This window comes from Phragmites australis, chromosome 2 (genome assembly GCF_958298935.1).
Source record: "Phragmites australis chromosome 2, lpPhrAust1.1, whole genome shotgun sequence".
In the NCBI taxonomy this organism is placed as follows: Eukaryota; Viridiplantae; Streptophyta; class Magnoliopsida; order Poales; family Poaceae; genus Phragmites; species Phragmites australis.
In genome coordinates, this window is record NC_084922.1 from 4,631,004 (window position 1) to 4,649,533 (window position 18,530).

At 43.6% G+C, this 18,530-nt stretch overlaps 2 protein-coding genes across 6 annotated transcripts; one reads left to right on the forward strand and one right to left on the reverse strand.

Moving 5' to 3' along the window:
• Positions 1-404: 404 nt before the first annotated feature.
• LOC133895585 (uncharacterized) lies at positions 405-3,524 on the forward strand. Of its 2 annotated transcripts, XM_062336016.1 has the most exons (7): positions 406-855; positions 1,058-1,183; positions 1,967-2,101; positions 2,176-2,272; positions 2,485-2,588; positions 2,825-2,876; positions 3,194-3,524. In XM_062336016.1, the coding sequence occupies exons 1-7, from the start codon at positions 557-559 to the stop codon at positions 3,389-3,391; spliced, it is 1,011 nt and encodes a 336-aa protein (XP_062192000.1). In that variant the 5' UTR covers positions 406-556; the 3' UTR covers positions 3,392-3,524. The 2 variants fall into 2 exon arrangements, with proteins under 2 accessions (XP_062192008.1, XP_062192000.1); XM_062336024.1 differs by lacking the exon at positions 2,825-2,876 and having other exon boundaries at positions 405-855; positions 3,194-3,385.
• Positions 3,525-3,795: 271 nt separating this feature from the next.
• LOC133895600 (uncharacterized) lies at positions 3,796-7,401 on the reverse strand. Of its 4 annotated transcripts, XM_062336042.1 has the most exons (9): positions 7,191-7,401; positions 7,009-7,115; positions 6,169-6,410; positions 5,314-5,385; positions 5,127-5,212; positions 4,893-5,043; positions 4,709-4,789; positions 4,520-4,609; positions 3,796-4,294 (listed from the first exon to the last, which is right to left on the reverse strand). In XM_062336042.1, exons 3-9 carry the CDS (start codon positions 6,403-6,405, stop codon positions 4,166-4,168), a joined length of 846 nt encoding a protein of 281 aa, XP_062192026.1. In that variant the 5' UTR covers positions 6,406-6,410; positions 7,009-7,115; positions 7,191-7,401; the 3' UTR covers positions 3,796-4,165. The 4 variants fall into 4 exon arrangements, with proteins under 4 accessions (XP_062192026.1, XP_062192019.1, XP_062192034.1 ...); XM_062336035.1 differs by lacking the exon at positions 7,009-7,115; XM_062336050.1 differs by lacking the exon at positions 7,009-7,115 and having other exon boundaries at positions 3,798-4,294; positions 5,127-5,194.
• Between the last annotated feature and the right edge of the window lie 11,129 nt (positions 7,402-18,530).

The window sequence follows — 18,530 nt, forward strand, 5'->3', positions numbered from 1 at the left end:
GGTCCCACAATCATCTGGCCCCGCGATTCAGCGGGTGTAATCTCCACCACCCGGCATTCCTCTCAGCGTCCCCGCGCCATTCCAACCAACACCCACGCCGACACGTCGGGTGTGATGGGTTGTCCGTATAAATATTGCTGTATAATTATATATGTAAACATATTTTATTTGTTGTATTTGTTTGGATTAGTTGATCTGAGTTTTTTCATCGAATCTGATGTTATATGAGCGTATCTAAAATTAAAATTATGATCGGTAACTCATATGAAGATTATTTTTATAATACTAATAGGTGATTTATATAAGTGGTAAAAAAACTTGTATTTATCGGCTAGACTGGGAATATATATTTATATTTACTCGTGTACTACCACTTGTATAAAAACGGTTACTCGTGTACTACCAACCGATCAAACCCGTAGGCTCTCTACCCGGACCCACCTGTCATCTCCGACTCACCTCGCATCCCTCGTCCCCGTCCTCGCGACACGACCAAACACGCCGGCAACCGACGACGTCACGCGGCTAGGGTTCAGGCGAGGGCGAGGCGAGCGCCATGGCGGGGATACGGTGGCCGCCGGAGGACCCGGAGATCTTCCCGACGCGGATGGTCGGCAGCGGCGTCTGGGGAGGCGTCGGCGGCGGGCCCCCCCCTGGGCCCCCGGGCGAGATGGCGTCCGACGACGACCGGTCCGTGGCCGCGGACTCGTGGTCGATCAAGAGCGACTACGGAAGCACCCTCGACGACGAGCAGCGCTACGCCGACACCGCCGAGGTCCTCCTCGCCTCCGCCTCCGCCTCCTCTGCGGCCGCGCCCTCCGCTCCGGCCACCGCCAACCCCTCCTCCGACTTCAGGTGAACTGATTTTGTCCGATTATCTTCGTTCATTGCTTCTTATGCTGCGAATTGTTCGAGATACTGTGATCTGGTTCCTCGTGTTGGGGGAAAAGGGCCAATTCACTTGCCCTAAAAGCGTGATTTAATCCAATGGTCTCTCAGTTGTTGCATTTTAGTCTTCAAAAGGATCTTAATTGTTGGTGCTGTGAATATTGAGCAGCTTCGATAAGGATGTCCCTGACTCCAGCGATGTGGAGCCACAGATACTGGGCTTGCAGAATTTTCAGGATGGCGCTTATGCCGAGGACCTTGCTAATTTCCACGAACGCAGCCACGCTGATGACTGGTAAGATTCTTCAAGCTATTTTACCAGCATGTAAACTTGTTCTCATATGCACAGAATTTGGAGTGGCAGCCTTCGTTTCCTGGATGATGATTTTTTTGTGCCATGGGCATTTATACAAAAAATTGGTTTGGGCTTTGCTGAGGACACGATAGTGAGCAATCAGGAGAATGTAAAGCATGCTAACACTATACCAGTACAGCAACTTAGCGATGTACAAACTTTACGGTGGTTTTTCAAAATCACTTTTTTTTTTCTAGACCTGAATGTCGCGGTTAGTTAGAAGCATCTTTGATTTATAAAAGCAAAATCTTACTGGAATTAGTGAATATTCCCGTAACAGACTAGATTTTGGCAGCCGCAATGCAGTGCATCACAACATTACGATCCCAAATCGCCCCTTAGACCCGTCTTTCCAAGGGAATTCACTTCAGGATGGGAATAAGAAACTTTCTCTTATCCATGTTTAAACTGTACCATGTGTCCATGTTTACTTTCAACTTTTTATATCAGGCAATATGGGTGATTATTATTTTGTATCAGAGGCTTGGCTGGTATAAGCTATGTTCACCATCCATTGGTGAAATAAAAAATTGAAACCTGCAGAGTTGTCTTTTCCCTCTATTAGATTACTGATTTGGAGTTTGGACAAACAGATGTTTTGCAGCCATCTTCCCATTCAGGAAGAGATGCAAATATAAATCGTATATTTTTTCTTTGTTTTATGGATTGATTGGACTTTCAATGCTTATATTGCTGTCGATCAAAACTCGTGTGAGTTTGCAGGTTTGGCTCTGAGGTCATGAATGTCCGTGTAGGCTGGACCAAAAATTTGTGTTCAAGCAAGGATTTGCCCGGCTGCAGCGTACTGGACATTGGGACCAGGAGTGGCAGACTGTTGCATCAGCTTGCGAAGCAAGGGTATGCTGAGGAAATGAGAAACTGTTACTTGGCATTTTAGTACCAGTACTGATGTGTTAATATACAACATACAGGTTTTCTGATCTGACTGGGATCGACTACAGTGAAGGCGCAATTGAGCTTGCTCGAAATCTTGCAATTCGTGACGGGTTTGAGCACATTAATTTCTTGGTGAGTCAGTCAGTGGAGCATATATATGCTCACATCAACATGCATGCCCATCATTACATGTTCATATTGCGTGCCTGTATTTGCTGTTCTTTTTGTGCTTCGGTATATAATATCCTCAATGACTATCTGGTTGTATCTTAGGTACAAAACTAGCCTCAATATTGAAAGAGCAGAAAGAAACATTTCAGTTTATATGAACGATCCTTTTGCAGGTTGATGATGTGTTAGAGTCGAAGTTGGAGAGAAGATTTGAACTTGTCATGGATGAAGGGACTCTTGATGCAATTGGGCTCCATCCTGATGGACCTGTGAAGAGGTAAACACATGCTTACTGTATAGATGTTGATACGACATTGATGCTTGTGCAGTATCATAAACATTAGGTTTTCACACCAATGGGGTATCAACATTGATGCTTGTGCAGTATCATAAACATTAGGTTTTCACACCAATGGGTACATATTTTTAATTGTTTGAATTCTTTAAATGTGAATGAATGAGATCACTTGTTTGCACCCATGCTCTAATCTATTTTCATCTTCTGAATTTCAGAATGATGTATTGGCAGTCAGTTGCTAGCTTGGTTTCCCCAGGTGGCATATTGGTCAGTTCTTCTGTCCAAATTGAACCTGGATTTATTTTTCTTTGTTGCTAGTACATTTGTGGCAGAATTAGGAACTGTCAGTTTTACATTGATGGTGAAACTCTTTATATCCCAATGCTATCTACTCGAAATTGCTATCCAAATATGATATGCTGTTTAACTGTGTTAACCCTCCTTTTGCTATATACTTTCACCTTTTGTAGTAACTATTTGTTGGAACTTTTGTTACAAAGCAGTCTAACATATCCCTGTATGAGAAATATGGCTATTCAAAAGAGACCATCAGCCTCTGATGTCACTTCTACATATTTTTTTAGGTCATCACATCATGCAGCAGAACCAAGGATGAGTTGGTGCAGGAGGTAGAGAACTTGAACCAAAGAAAGCTTGGTGCCATGGACTCAGAAGGATTGCCAGCCAGTGATGCCGCGGTGTTTAGCTACCTCGACCATGTCCAAAGTTACCCTAGTGTGGATAGTTCTTGCATCACGACAGTTGCTTTCCTGCATAAGTGAAACATACATGTATGCCCCGTTTATTTCCATTGCCCCTAGAAACTTACCATACCTGTTATTAACAATGTACCCGCACGGCTGATGTTTCTGCACGATATTTTAGTATTTGACTTTGTGTGATAGGTTCTTCAGAGTTCAGATGTTATGTTTTGACATGCCTAGATGGCTGTTCATTTCGAAAGCATGTCAAGCTACTGATGCAATCCGACATACAGATGTTGTAATGCGCAAAGACTGGATAAATACCCGACCAATGATACATTGAGCTGCACTTATCTTGACGTAAGATCTAGCTGGAGTTGCTCACAATAAAAAAAAAACAATTCGACCAGCAATACAGCTGTCTTCTGGCCAAGTTATCAAACTGACAACAAAAAAATGTATAATATGACTGCAATCAGTGATGCAAAATGCAAGACTATAGAAAGAAAAGGAGAGGCCGCCAATTAGAAATTCGGAAACTGAAACATAATATCTTCGGTACATAAAGTAATTTGACACCATAATATCTTCGGTACATAAAGTAAGCTGAACTTGCTGCAGTAGAGGCTCACAAGTTACAGCATCCGGGTTAGTAGACTTGCTCTTTTCTCATATGTACAGAACCACTACATTCTTCTCTGTGCACATAGAAGCGAGTGGCTTCAGGCTATCTTACTATGTCTCATCATATACCCATTTTTCTTCCATTTTTTTGGATTTTTTGTGATCCTTGCTTTTGTCAGCTGAAATTTCCGGTCAGATTGGAGGTTGGAAGGCATTATCTTGATCATGTCAGTAGACTGGTATGGAGCGTGGCGGTTGCAAGTAATTTGGTCGTGCAGAATTGGTGACCGTATCCTCCTCTTCTTCCTCTTCCTCTTCCTCTGTGTCTGACGAAGACATATACATTTCCCGGCTTTCCTGCAGTTTTAAGTGATCTAGATCCGAGAGTTATGCCTGAGAAATCTAGGTTGTTGCTACTACAAATGGAGAAATCTGCACAAGTGTGACATGCTATTATGCTATGTCTGCTGCTGCTAAACTGAATGGGAACAGGATCAGGACTGCATTTGGCACAGCAATTGTAACGATTGTCTACACCTGTGCAGGTTCCAACAATGGCAAAACATTCAGTGATGAAGTTACCTGCTGCCGCCGTCGACGGTGGAAGCTTGCCAATGCTCTCACCATCACCAGGATTGGGAACAGAATTCCCGCAGTCCTCAGCACAAGAAGCTTAATTTCCAGAAGCAGAATGCACAATAGGATACATCAACTCAAGAACAATATCATAAGTCATAAAAGATACTGGTGAATGATGACCATCAATCTTACCGAGAATAAGGCCAACGAGTACTCCCCATTTCCACCGATCATTAGAGGAAGAGTGTGGCGAAGGATCAGGAGTGCCATGAACTGTTCAATGATTCAACCGCGACGACGGATTTCATCACAAAGGGGATACAGGAAACCACAACAAAGGGTTGGACTTGAAGTTAGATAATTGTTAGGAACTCACAATTACGGCGACCGTCCGGCAACACAGGGTGCTGCTTCTTGTCCTGATAGGCAAATAGTCCTCGTAACTGTCCATAAAATCACGCTCCGTCGGCACCATTGTAATTATCTGGGAATCATTGATATCTTGCCGGCCAATCTCCCAATTCCCTCTGTAGAGAGATGTTAAAGCATTCATAGAGTGAACTAAGCAAGAACACAGACTAACTTGCTTAAGAGTGCTTAAGATGAGTACCTGAAGTTCATTGGTATACTTCCATAGTGAAACAGCTCCTTTGGGGCAGTATAACCTGGCCTGAATTGCTGAAGAAATATAGCAAACTTTAAGTCCATATTAGTCACACATTTGTTAAAATTGTATCACCATCGGCCATATTTTTTAACCTACAACTAACATGCATAGTTCACCCAAGCATTATTACCTGCAAGCATATTTCGCATATGGTGTCGCCCTTCTCATTGCACCAACGCTGGATGCATTTCCGGTGAGCGTACTGCAAGAAAGAAGCTAATAATTGAATTTGGTATAAATCACTGTATAGCCAAACTGAAATAATATATATTCTTAGTACATTCATCACACAGCATGGCATATGACTATTATCAGAACAAGAACGCGCAATAAGATCAAACCCAGGGAGTTGCACTTAAGTTTCAACTACATTTTGGCCTTGCATACAGCAGAATGTGAGTTGTCCCACACATTGCGTAAAGGTCACACTCACACAGATAGCTCCCTGCATTTCCCATAGCTTTGGGAGAACACCAACATCTCCCCTTCCCTATATTTTTCAACACTCTACTATGTCACTGTCCAATAGGAAGGCCAATACATACTAGGCAGTGCCGTCCTAGCCACATTGAGACAAACACAGTTGATTTGGTTCATAGCTCTTGTCAAGTCTATAATTGACCCTCAAGTTAACATGGAACCCCCAAGTCCTAATTGCACAACCTACTACATCAAACCCTATTACCCTAACCATAAATGTCAACAATTTCTCATGCCAAGTCAACTACATTAACCAGTGTGGAATTAGAAATCTAAGCCGGCCCCTAAAATATAAATCAGGGACAACGACTAGTCACTTATTCCATCTTCTGCTCTAAAAAAAAGGAGAGCACCTTTTCATGTGACAAAAGGAACTGCAGCACTTTTTTTTAATTCTGAAAAACAATTACATAATCATCACGTAGTAAGGCCATAAATCTGCTGCAAAATCAAGAGCAATTAGTTTGGTTGAAAATAAGAAGAGCATGATCATGAGCATAACTACCTTGAGGCTGCCACAGCAGGCGCAGGGGGCCTCCATGCTGGTGTCCCAGTCCTCCTCCTGGCAAATCCTGCACTCCACCACCTTACACGCGGAGCCGCCACCGTCGGCGCCGCGGCAGTACTCGAGCGCCACCGTCTCCGGCTGCAGATCGACCATCTGTTTCCCCCCGCCGATCGCCGCCTCCAGCGTCGACTCCGTCAGCAGCCGGTCCACGAGCAACGCGAGATGGTCACCCATAAGTCCTGCGCGCACACAATGAATGGTTCAGCAAAACCGAATGCCGCCATCTGGGCAACTTAGAGAAACAACACCAATCTAACGAAATTACAATGGCTAATTTTTGTTAGGAAAATTAATAGAAGGGACGAGAAGGACACCAAGAATCCAAGGAGGAGCATGCGGTTGCAAGAAGGGATCCAATGCGAGTATGCAACTGCTTACATTTGGTAGGAACTGACAGAAACCAACTGCTTGGTGAAAACTGATGACAATAACCGCTCGAAATGGAGGATGGATTACTGGAAATATAGCGGCGGTAACGAGAGAGGCCAAGATTACTAGCGCTGGATTGAGCGATCAGAAGTTCGTACCACCAGCTAGCAAGTGTACCAAGAACAGGTAAAACCTCCACATTTCCGAACAAGGCATGATGGATCAATAAAACTGCCACCTTTTAATGGGAAGAAAGAAAGGGAACTGATTGATGAGAGCTGGCAGGAGAGGGTAGTTGCTAGCATTACAGCGTGCGTAGCAGCGCCAAGAAAGCGCATTTATTAGTGCTGGATCGAAGAAACACCATTAAAAAGAAACAAGAATGAACACCAAGAACCAAAAACTCACCGAGGGAGAAAAGAAGGAAGAAGAAGAGCAAGTGGGCGAAGGGGGAGGAGAGGATGGTGGCTATGCAGCTGATGAAGGTGGCAAAAGCACTCTCAAATCTCAATGCTCTGATGGGTTAAACCAAACTGAATAAACAGCAGCACCAACAGGAAGAAGCAGATGACGAAAAAACAAATCTTTACCTTGTCCTATGTACCAAGAACAGAACTCCGGGCCCGGGAGAAAGAGGAAGCTTTGAAGGCTGGATTTGGGGTGGGGTTAAGGCACGGAGGGGAGGATTGGATTGGGGCTGGGGGAGGGGTTAAGCGAAGCAAGAGATGGAGTGGAGGAGGATGTAATGCAACGATGGAGGGGAGGCCAAGCCAAAGGCTAAACAAGCTCTCACCTCCTCTCCCTTGCTAGAGATTTAAATTAGAAGAGAGGCAAGGTAAGGGGAATAAGTACTGGTCGGTTTGTTCGAACTTTTATTTTTAGTTATGTTTAAGAAGTTATATTTTTGGCTGGTCTGAAAAATTAATTCTAGAAATTACTATTAATTTTTACAATAAATTTTTGACTTCTTAACACATAATTTCTCAAAAGAAACATCTCAATTTTAGTTATTTTTTTAAAGCGTCCTTCTATCTTGTATAAAAATATTTTTTAAAACCCTATTTATTCTGTCTTCTCATTTTTAATAACAGTTGAAGCAAAATCAAAAATAAAGCAAACAGGACTAAGATCACCTTGCACGGGCAACAACTTCACTGATACTACTGCTCTCTTGTAGGCTTCCCTGGAATGGCCTCTGTTTCCTTGTCACTTTCCAAACGCTCTTTCTATTTTCTGGAGATTTGCAGGAGGTGAAAGGCTCACCTTTTCTTTACTCCTGTTTGTCTAAAGGCAGCCTTCTAGTGCAGAATTCAGAATGCTTGCGAGTGCTTTTAGCTAGGAGTAAACAAGTAAGATTAAAGTACAAATGCATCTTCTCGAGACACCAATCAGGTTTCTTCGGATTTCACCGCTTTGAACCACCCTCATGTTATGGCTTATGACGTGTCCCAGGGGGAGTGGTGATAATGCTACAATGATGCCTGTAAACTCATTACGATATTCAGGCAAATGAACAAACCTACATGATCTGCAATTTCAGTTTGCAGACGAACTGACCAGGATGTGCAAATTGCGTGCCGAAGAACCAGCTTTTGCATGACCGCTGCCAAAGCTAAGCCACATGATTAGGAATTAACGAACGGCTGGGATCTGACAGCTTGATAATTGCATCATTAGCCCTGAAGATTCTCTCTGTACTTGGAAGAACGCAAAGGTCGAGGGAAATGCGGATTCCTTGTAGGTGGCCCACCACTACTGCAACAGCAGACGGTGAAGTTACGGGAATGCCCATCTGGGGACTTGTTAGCTCCACGCCCTAGGAAGTAGGAAGCAGTAGGCTACCCGCTTTGCACAATTGCACACGTTTGCCGCGACTACTACGCCCACTTCTTTCCTATTTGCCGCACTACCACGATGCCCACTCCTCTCTCAGGATTTCCTTTTCTTCTTCGTCTTCTTGAACAAGTGAATTTTTTTTATGACATGACCAGTGCAAATCACGCAATCTTTTACGTACTAAAATATTTAATTTACTATGCAATCTATTCCATTATTTACAACTCCCACCCAGCATGTACCCGCAGGCCATGTCACCCTGCTGCCGTCCTATCCCCATTGCAGGCGTGTGCGCGTGGGGTGCTACCGTGCGGATTTTCCTACCGAGAGCGTGTCAGTGTCGACTTCCCGTTCGTGAGGGGTCGCTAGTGGGGTAGCTGACGCGTTGCGGTTCATTTGGGATAAAAAATCTACTTCCCTTTGTGTGGTTCACCGTCCTCAACTCTCTCTTGTGTAAAAGGTAGTGGCGCATTCGGGGGTCCGGCCATCCACTTTGTTTCTCCGTCCATGGTTTTCGTGGGTGAGCTCTTGAGCTGGTCGTCCTAGCGTTCGCTTCCGTCTTCATACTTTCCTATGGATGTTGCCTGTTTGTTGGGTCGATTCGATTAATGCTTCTTGTCTCTGGTTTATGGATCTGGTCATCGGCTTTATTTTCTTTGTTTGTGCCTTTCCTAGGTGACCTTTTGCGTTGCTCGTCCTAGCTTTTGCGTCTCCATTCGTTGTTTCCCTAGGTGAGTTCTTGCACTGGCCGTCCTACCCTTTGCTTCCTTCTTCGTAATTTGCTATGGACCTTGCGTGCTTGTTGGGTCGATTTGAGTTAGTTTCTAGGTTAGGGTCATCGTCAGATGGGGATTCCATGTTGTAGATTTGGTGCTTCTTGCCTCTGCTTTCTGGATGTTCCTTGTTTCTTGGTCTTGCAGATCTAATGCTTCATGCCTCCGGTTTATGGAGCTTCTTTATTTCTTGGGTTGATTGAATTTAGTTCTTAGGTTAGGGTCATCGTCAGATGGAAATTCTGCGTTGTAGATCAGGTTAGGATCATCGTCAGATGGGGACCCTATGTTGTGGATCTGGTGCTTCCTGTCTCTAGTTTGTGGACGTTCATTGTTTCTTGGGTCTTGTAGATCTAATGCTTCCTGCCTCTGGTTTATGGAGCTTACTTGTTTCTTGGATCTATTAATTTTTAGGTTACATTCGGTTCTATGCTAGAGGCGCTCTTCTTTATTCCCTTTTTCTGGTTTTGTTTTGGTTTGTCGTTGCTTTGGGTGTGGGTTTGGTGGGTGTGCTCGGTTCTCCGTGGAACTCAGCTAGTGGTTCGAACCCAAACGTAATCGAAGGAGTTGGGTTGCTTTGTGGAGGTCGCTTCCATCTGTTAATAAGGAAATCCCATATTTCTCCTCATCCGGCCTGGGAGTCCCCATCTCTTGCCGGAATTCCAAGAAAGCCGCCACCTTTTGGCCGCCATCGCTGGAGGGATAAGTGATTCCTGTGTCTGATCGGAGGCCTGCACATGTGGTTTTGTCTTGTTTTTCCTGGCGCGTGTGTGCTTGTGCTACTGGCTCTTCCGGTTCTCCCACTTTTATTGCCACCTATTTCATTATTTGGATTTGGTTTTCATATGTAGTTGTTTCTTGCTTGTTAGCTGTTGGTTCTGGCGTTGGTCTCAATTTTTTCCTCTTTTTTGTTTTCCCCTATGGTTGATACTAGGGTTGATTGTGCCGTTTGTTTTTTGGTTCCTCTTGGGTTGCTTTTGTGCACTCACTTTGTGCGTAGTTCTTTTTGGTCTATTTCTCGTGTTCGCCCTTTGTATGGTCCAACCTGTGATTTGCATTCGGTTCTTTTTTTTGTTGGCCTTAGCTCCGGAGATTAGCGCTTGTCATCTTGTTCCTATCTTCGTTTCTGGTGGTGTGGGTGTGGTCTTGGTGGTTGGTCATGACCTTTTCCACTGACAGTAAGTATGGAAGGCATTGGATGAGATTGGTATTCCTTGCACTTGTTTTTGTTTTTGTTATGTTTTTTTTTGTTTTGGTTGCTAACGACACGCCTTTGCTTATGTTCTCCTATTAGGGTGGACGCTTGTAGTGTGCCTGGCTGTTTGGTTGCATCACGGCACCTGGTCTACTAACAAGGTACATGTTTTTCTTCCTCCTATCGCTATGCCTCCATTTGATAGGTTATGGCTTCATTGTTTCTTATCTGATTATCGATTAAATGTTGGTAGGAGCATGTGTTTCTATGGGTACCTTCTCGTGGTTGTCTTTGTATCTTGATGCCTTGGTGTGTGTGGCAGGTAGGCTAATCTGCGAGTTTTGGTTGGAGATTCTATTGCTTAGGTAGCTAGGTGGGTTTTGTTATTGTGTGTGTTCAGTCGGCTGGAGGCTTGGTAGAGCCTGTATTCTTCAGTTATCGAATCATGGTTAACTTATTCTTAAGTTATCAAATTATGGCAGACTTGTCATCTTATTCTTGTCTTCTTTTTGGTGGCTACCAATTTGTGACCTATTTAGATTGTTATTTAGATTAGAGAATGCCATTTCATTCATTCTTCAGGGGCGTTTGTAAGTAAGGGCAGGTTCCCTGCTATTTTTTCCTAGGTTCTTGTCAGTGCCTTGTTAGGTTCTAGTGCGATGGTGCCAGTTGCATGTTACCCTATTGACCTTGTCTGCCTATATCATTGGACCCGTGTTTGTGTCTTGGGTTTGTCTTGGACCATTAACTCTTGTTGTTCCCTTTTTTCAGGATTGGGACCTAGAATCGTGCAGGTCTGCCTGTTATGTGTGGTTCTTCTACCTAGTGCTTTCTGGAGGGCCTGGTTTTCTGATTCCCTTCGGGTGTTTTAGTTGCGGTTTAATCTGTTGTGATCAAGGTGAGGTTCCGTATGTGCTTGTTCACTTGTTGCATAGTTAGTGATTTATTCTTGTTTGTTACACATGTTGGTTGTTATGTGGCTAACTGACGGCTTTGTTTTTCCATTCCTGCTTTTTTCGCATTGTGTTTTTTTGGAAATCGTTGTTGTTTTTTGCATGTCCTTTTTCCATCGTCCGCCTGCCAGTTTTAAGTTTTTGTCTACTATGTTTGTGGTGGGTGCATCTTATGTTTCTTTGTTATAGGTTGCAGTTAATCTGTTCGACTCGGTGTCTGTTGCTTACTTATGTGAGGTCATTGATGATGGAGTTGTACTAGGTGGCACAGAGATAGAATTGCCCCTGTTGAATGTAGAGCCTGCTCCTCGGCATGTTTTGTTTTGGAGCTATCCTCATATCACTTGCATGGCCCCTTAAGAGCAGGCAGCATTCCAGGCTATTAGCTTCCTACAGATGTTGTATGGCTTCCTTGTAGTCGATTATAGCTACCAAGGTCTTTTGTATTATAGGGGAGTTGCACAGTCGGCTGTTGATATAGCTACTAGTGTGATTCGTTGGGTGCGTGCAGTTAGCTCGTTCATTTGTGGGCAGGCCATGCCTCCTACCGACATGAATGGATTTTGGCAGGTTTTCCTTGGTGACTATTCTTCTTGCCTGGTGACTTTAGTGAGGTGCCATGTTTCCCCCTCCTTGTTTGGTAGTGTCCTTCACTGTGTAATACTTATTATTTGTTTAATGATCAAACAGATAAATAGTGCCACCTGCCTCAGTGTGTCCTTCTATCTTTTCTTAGAGGTCTAAGTCCCCACCCGACCTGTCAGGTCTCCATCCGCCTCACCTTGGTTGGGGCAAGATAGGGCGGGGCACCGGTCAGGATGGGGTAAGACGGGATGGAGTATATGTTACATACACATTTAGTGGGTTTATTAAGAAGTTTATTATCCTTTTATAATGAAACTTTTAGTAAACTAATGCATGTATGTAACTATTGCTATATTATGTTAGGTCTCGTGAATCTTAGATGCAGTTTTTTTTTATTGATTTGTATGTTGTGGTAGTTATTATCTCATAATTAAACTTGATCTAGAGCTTTTAACAATTTTAACACGCCGGTCTCCACTAGTATATTTCAGACTTGAGAGAGGAAAAATTAGAGAGTATTGTATCATGCATCACCTCAGAACCTTTCTCTGTGTCCCAAATGGATTTCTCTTTTATGGTCAAACGATCTGATAGATAAATTTGATATCTTACAAGGTTAGGACAACCGGTTAATTTAGTTATTACTACTAACCAAGTACGTGTTCCACGAGCGACATCAATAATATTATGATAGGGGCAAAAAAAATTCATATAAAAAATAATTAAAAACAAAAGGTTGAGGATGCACCCCTATAGATAGAAGGAAATAATGATGTACTAATATTTTTTAATTCCAATATCGCCTATTAACTGTAGGTTTCTAAATTGATTGAAAGTTTCCAAAAAATTAAGAGGGGATGAGATGGGGAGATCAACTTCGATTGTTGACCGTTTAATTGTGTCACATGAACTGTTTAGATCGTTCAGATCTGCTATAACTCGTCTATTTTATAGGAGTATAGAAATATAGATAAGGCTCACAAACCACAAGCAAGTACAAAATCCACACAAATAACCCACTTGAATTGTGGTTAGTGAAATTTGAACTCTGAGAGTTGGCCTATCCAATAATCAAAAAATATATATTTGTTGATTTGCCTTGGATTTGGCATCCATCATGTTTAAAATATTTGAAACGAACGGAGGTTTGATGTTCGCAATGTCAAACAGCTATATCATAATTTACAATGTTAAAAATACACAAAATTACTCCCTAGAGTTTGTATTTATGCTCTATTTGAGGTTGGCCCAACAATGTTAAAAAAACACAAGAGTACTTCACTTCAAGGCCACAACTGTGGCCACAATATTGCAATTTTTCTTTCAAACTCCTTATCATATATTTCTGTCTTCCCCCCCTGAAGCGCCCCAGGTTAACCCCGGTGCTTAAAAACTATTTTATACTAGTCTCTGGATCAGTCGCTGGTAAATAAAAATCTTACAATAAATATTATCACAGTCATACAATACGAGGGGCGCTTCAGGTGAGACCACCTGAAGCGCTCCAGATTATACTCGGTATTTAAAAACTATTATTACTAATCCATGAATCAGTCGTTGGTAAATAAAAGTGTTACAACAGATGTTATCACAGTCATACAACACGAGGGGCGGTGAATAAACTACACCAACCTAATAAAACATAGAGCACTAAGCAACAGTGCATAAACAATAAAATCCACGACATCAGAGTACATAGTAGAGATAGCATGAGGGACACACCACTCCGCAGACAACTTGGGTGCAGACGCGATCAAGCCTACTCATATGCCTCACCATCTGCTTCGGTAAAGTTCGGGTCATCCTCTGAAAGCATAAGCATGGGTGAGCACTGCAACCCTTGCCCTACGGCAGAGGTATAAATAGATACATATGGATAGACAAGGAATAAGCTATAAGTTAATCTTTGTGGAAAGGCTCATTTTACTCATGCAAGGTTCATTTTTCATAAGGCAAATTTTTGTGAAAACATTATATCAGCACCATTATATGAAAGGGGTTTTCGGCCATGATGAAAAGTCACTAGGGTCCAAGTTTTATTGTTGTCATACATCCCATCCACGTTAACCCACGACACACAACTGGATCTAACTTTCCAAAAACGAGCACACCTTGCTCACTCACACACCAAGGGGACACCCACAACCCTTGCTAGTTGCTGTGACCGAACCATAGCTCATCTATGATTGTGGACATGGCTATTCGAATTGTTTAACCTCTGCAGAGTAGTAAACTTTACCTACAAGCCGAGTTTGGCAACATACCACCGTCGTGACAATGTGACTCAACAAAGCCATTACCTACAAAAACATCATCTTACTAGTCGCCTACAGAAGCTAACTAGGGTGTCATGACCTTAAACTAGGCCAACAACTGGGTCACCAAGCCTGCACCTACTCCTGGCCTCCTGTTGCACACCTGCCTCCAGACGACAGTAGACTAGCTGGCAGGGTTTAAGCTAAGCCATGCCCATACAAGATTGAGTGGTTGTACTATAAAGACTAGGTAGGATGTCACATCAACTTGGCCCTTAAGCGAGCCAAGACAAACATCTCCACATGGAGCCTTCCACACAGGTAGCACTCCTCACAAAGTCTGCCGCACAGGCAACACTTCAACTCCTAAGCGTTTCCAATGGAACCTTGATTTGCCCCAGCTCTAACCTGATATTGGTTGTTATCATTATCCGACAAGGTCTTTCCCATCCCACAACTCACACACACCAAGCACCACGTTTTACACATTTTGAAAAGCTAAATATGATTAAGGATGAAATACCATTAAAGATTATCATCCTAAGCATACTAGTAGCAAGGTAATCGTCTAAGCATAAGTAGTCGAGATGAAAGTCCTAGGTCTACAAAGAGGGTATACAAGTTGATCACAAAAATATTGCCTAATCTACATTAGGTCATAACTAGATCAAAAGTTTAAAATATGCCAACACATAATACTTCATGCATTATATCGGTGAAAAAGGCTGCCACGACCGAAAAAGGCTGCCACAGGTCGTGGTGATAAAACTTGGTTCAGTATGATCAAAGGAAAATGGAATGAGACTCGTTTTCGTTGAAGTCTTCGGAAGGGTCCTGCTCGAACTCCTGCGTTCCTGGCTCCTCCTCCTCCTCGGCAAACTCTCCGAATTCTAAACACGACACACAACAAAGAAAATACACAATTAAATTCAAATGAAATATAAATAAATTTGAAATAAATAATTAACTGATATTAAAAGATAGATTTTGAATTTAGATTAATATCGGTGAAAGAATCATCAAAATTGAAGTTGAAATGACGGAAATATAGGCTTTGGAAGTTTGTTGGTAAATTAAATTGAGAAAAGAAAAAAGGAGAAAATTCTTGGAATATTTTCTGGAAAATCCAATTTTTGGGAAAAGGAGAAATGACACTGTGCATATGGGCTCGACTTTCGTGTGGGCTTTGACTAATGGGCCGAATTCTGGGCCAAGGTGGCCCATTCCCAGCTCGAGGGTCGGTAACAACGGTGATGGTGTCGGTAGCCAGGCCTGCGTGTCAGTTTTGCACAGAGAGAGAGAGAGAGAGAGAGAGAGAGAGAGAGAGAGGAGATGGCGGTGGTGACTCGGGCTGACGGCGCGGAGACGACGGGGCTGCCGGGCAGCGTAGGACGGTGGTGCTAGGAGGACCCACGGCGGAAGCTTGCTAGAACTCACCGCTGGCAGCTCCTAGCCTCAGCTGGGGTCGGGGAAAGGCTCTCGTTGATCCTCGTGACACAATGAATGTGATGACGGGACACGTTATTGACGGCGATGGTCGGAGTAGTGCCAATTGCACACCGAAGTTGGCGGCGATGATGATTGATACGTGAATCGCACATGAAGTGATTTGGCTTGGGTTTTTGGGTTTTGGCAGCACGTATGCAGCGTGTGGAATCGTTATGTGTGTTTGGTTTGTCCAGTAGAGCACCAATGGTGGCTGATGACGGTGGAGGTGCTCTAGCAGCCATGGTGGCTCAGTGCTGGCTCGGGAGAGGGGCGGAGGTGAGAGACAGAGGGGCTGGGGAGGTCAACTAGGGCTCGGTGAATCTTGTCGTAAGGTCAATTTGACCGACGATGGCTATGGTTAGTAGATCGGCAGTGAGCTTAGACGATGGAGGAAGTGAGGTAGGGGAGAGAGGAGGGAGAGGAGAACAGAGCACCTAAAGCTCGAATGGGGCTGTGGTGGAGCGCGGCGAAGCTTGGCGTGGGCTTTTATAGGCGGAGGAGGGCGAACATCGCCGGTATAGAGATGGGGTAGTGAGGATGATGAGGTATGGCGTGGCTCAGGCGACGTGAATGCAGTCTACCGGCATTTACTCGCCATAGCGGCTTCATACGTGGGCATGTAAGTACGGCGAACGGGAGAGAGAGAAGGGCAGAGAGAGGATACCGGACGGCGGTTGGGAAATGACCGACGGTCGGCCTTACCATGTGCGATCATCGCCAGTGCAGCATGCGGTGACTGAGAGAGTAGGGAGGGGCAGAGGTGTGAGCTTAGTGGGGCACGGCTGTCGCGCGTGCTCTGGCACGCGCAAGTGTGTGCGCAAGCGTGAGTGCTAGGAAGGAGAAGGAGCGGCTGGGCCGAGCTGGTGCATGGCGCAGGAGGGAAGGAGGGAGAGGTAGAGCGGCCCATAGACGGGGAGAGGACCGGGGCCGGATGTGAGAAAAGGGAAGGGGGGCCGGACAGAAAAGAAAAGAAAAAGAAAAGGAAGGTGGGTTGGGCTGAGGGAAGAAGGGGATTGAGCCCAAGGAGATAAGGAAGAGGTTTGACATTTAGAAATTGATTTGGAAATGCATTTGCGATAGTTTTGAATTAAATTTTTGAAAAGATTTTGAAATTTAGTTTTTGGTTAAAATCCGGGATGTTACACCCCCTCACAAAATCAACTGCATTTTTGTACATGAGAGAATCAATGGCAGCTTGACAAGTAACAAATGCACAAAATTAATTTGATGGCAAGTCTCTCAAGTGACATTGATTCGTTCATGTATGCTAGTCAGGGTTCGAAAAATCATCGGTACCCGCTCAGTTACCATGGTTACCAGCCGATTTGATTTGCACCGCATTCATAAGTTGACTACTTTTCGATCAAAAATCAAAAATCAAAAAAATCAAAAAATTGACGAAATTCGTCCGGTTTTCACCAAATTACTGTGCAGTTGCCGCGGTTACCGCACGCGGGTGGTTTGCGGTGGTCAAACGCATTGGTGAACCATGATGCTAGTGAGATGGCTGCTTTGGCAATGCCGGCTTGCATTTTGACCCTATCATCTTTGTTCCTCATATTCTTCTTGCTGTGAAATGAATCAATTGATGTTGTCTAGTGTTGCTTTGTGCATGATTCTAGCATTAGGAATTCTAACTATCTGTGCCTATATATTCAATTGAAGAACTCAAGTTCAAACTAGAAAATGTGGCCGACTTGTCCCTTTCATCACCAACTCTCCCTGAAACTCATCTGAGTCGTGCCAAACCAAAATCATCTCTGGTCTCTAGTCAACGGAGATGACCCAAAAGCTGGCCAGAAAGGGGGCTCATCTCTGAACTGTTGTTGCAACTAGGTCTGGTTGGTACTTTGGTTAGAGTTGGGTTGGTGAACCCCACAACCCACAACCAAGCTCCATATGGAATCGTGCAAAATAAACCTGGTTGTTTAGGTGTGCGTGACCTGTTTTGGTTGGCCTATATTCTGGTTCCATGCATGATCTTATTCATACAAGCACATCTCTAGTGCTAATGGATGATGGCCTTTGCATCTACCCCAAAAAATAAGAACTGTGTGATTTTTTTTCGAATGATGGAGTGAATTTGTTACACCTGTTTTCTTTACTTTGTACCCACGTTGACTGAATCGCATAAAAATGGTTATAATCCCAATAGAGCAGAATAGATAAGGTGCACATGATTCTAAAACAAACTAGTTTGGATACAAAGAACGTTTCGGAGATTGGTACTATCAACAAAAACATGGATACCACTAACTTCTATTGTAAGTAATTTATGAAACATGGGGAAATTATAATATTACGAAAGCAAGCATGGTGAAATCGCATGTGCAATATCAATATTCAAAGATATATTAATAGCAAAAAAGTCGAGAGAGAAAAAGGCTTGAGTGCAAGCATCCAAATACAACAGTCTTCTTGTGATAAGAGGGAACGAATCCCAGTGAGGGTCTCGGGGACTTGTTTCACGTGGAGCGGAAGCAAGGAGTCGTGTTTAAGTCAGAAAATTTAGTTCGTATATGGTTCGTATACGGGTCGGATGTTGTATGTGTGCAGGAGTACGTATAGTTAGAGTTCGAGTCAGAATTGATTTAGTTTAGAGTTCGGTTAGCAGTCACTTAAATATTGAGTTGTAACCCCTAGATTGTAGCGAGTTAATAGAGTCTAAATTTTCCTCCATAGAAGTTTTGATCCGCTCCTGAGTTATGCTTGTTCTCGACAAGATTACAGGAATACGTTCTCGTCAAGTTCGAGTTACGCGTGTTCGATCTGTCTTTGCATCTCGCCGAGTAAGTCGCGACTCATGTGTAGATACATGAGCACGTACTCGGTGGTCACGTGCTCA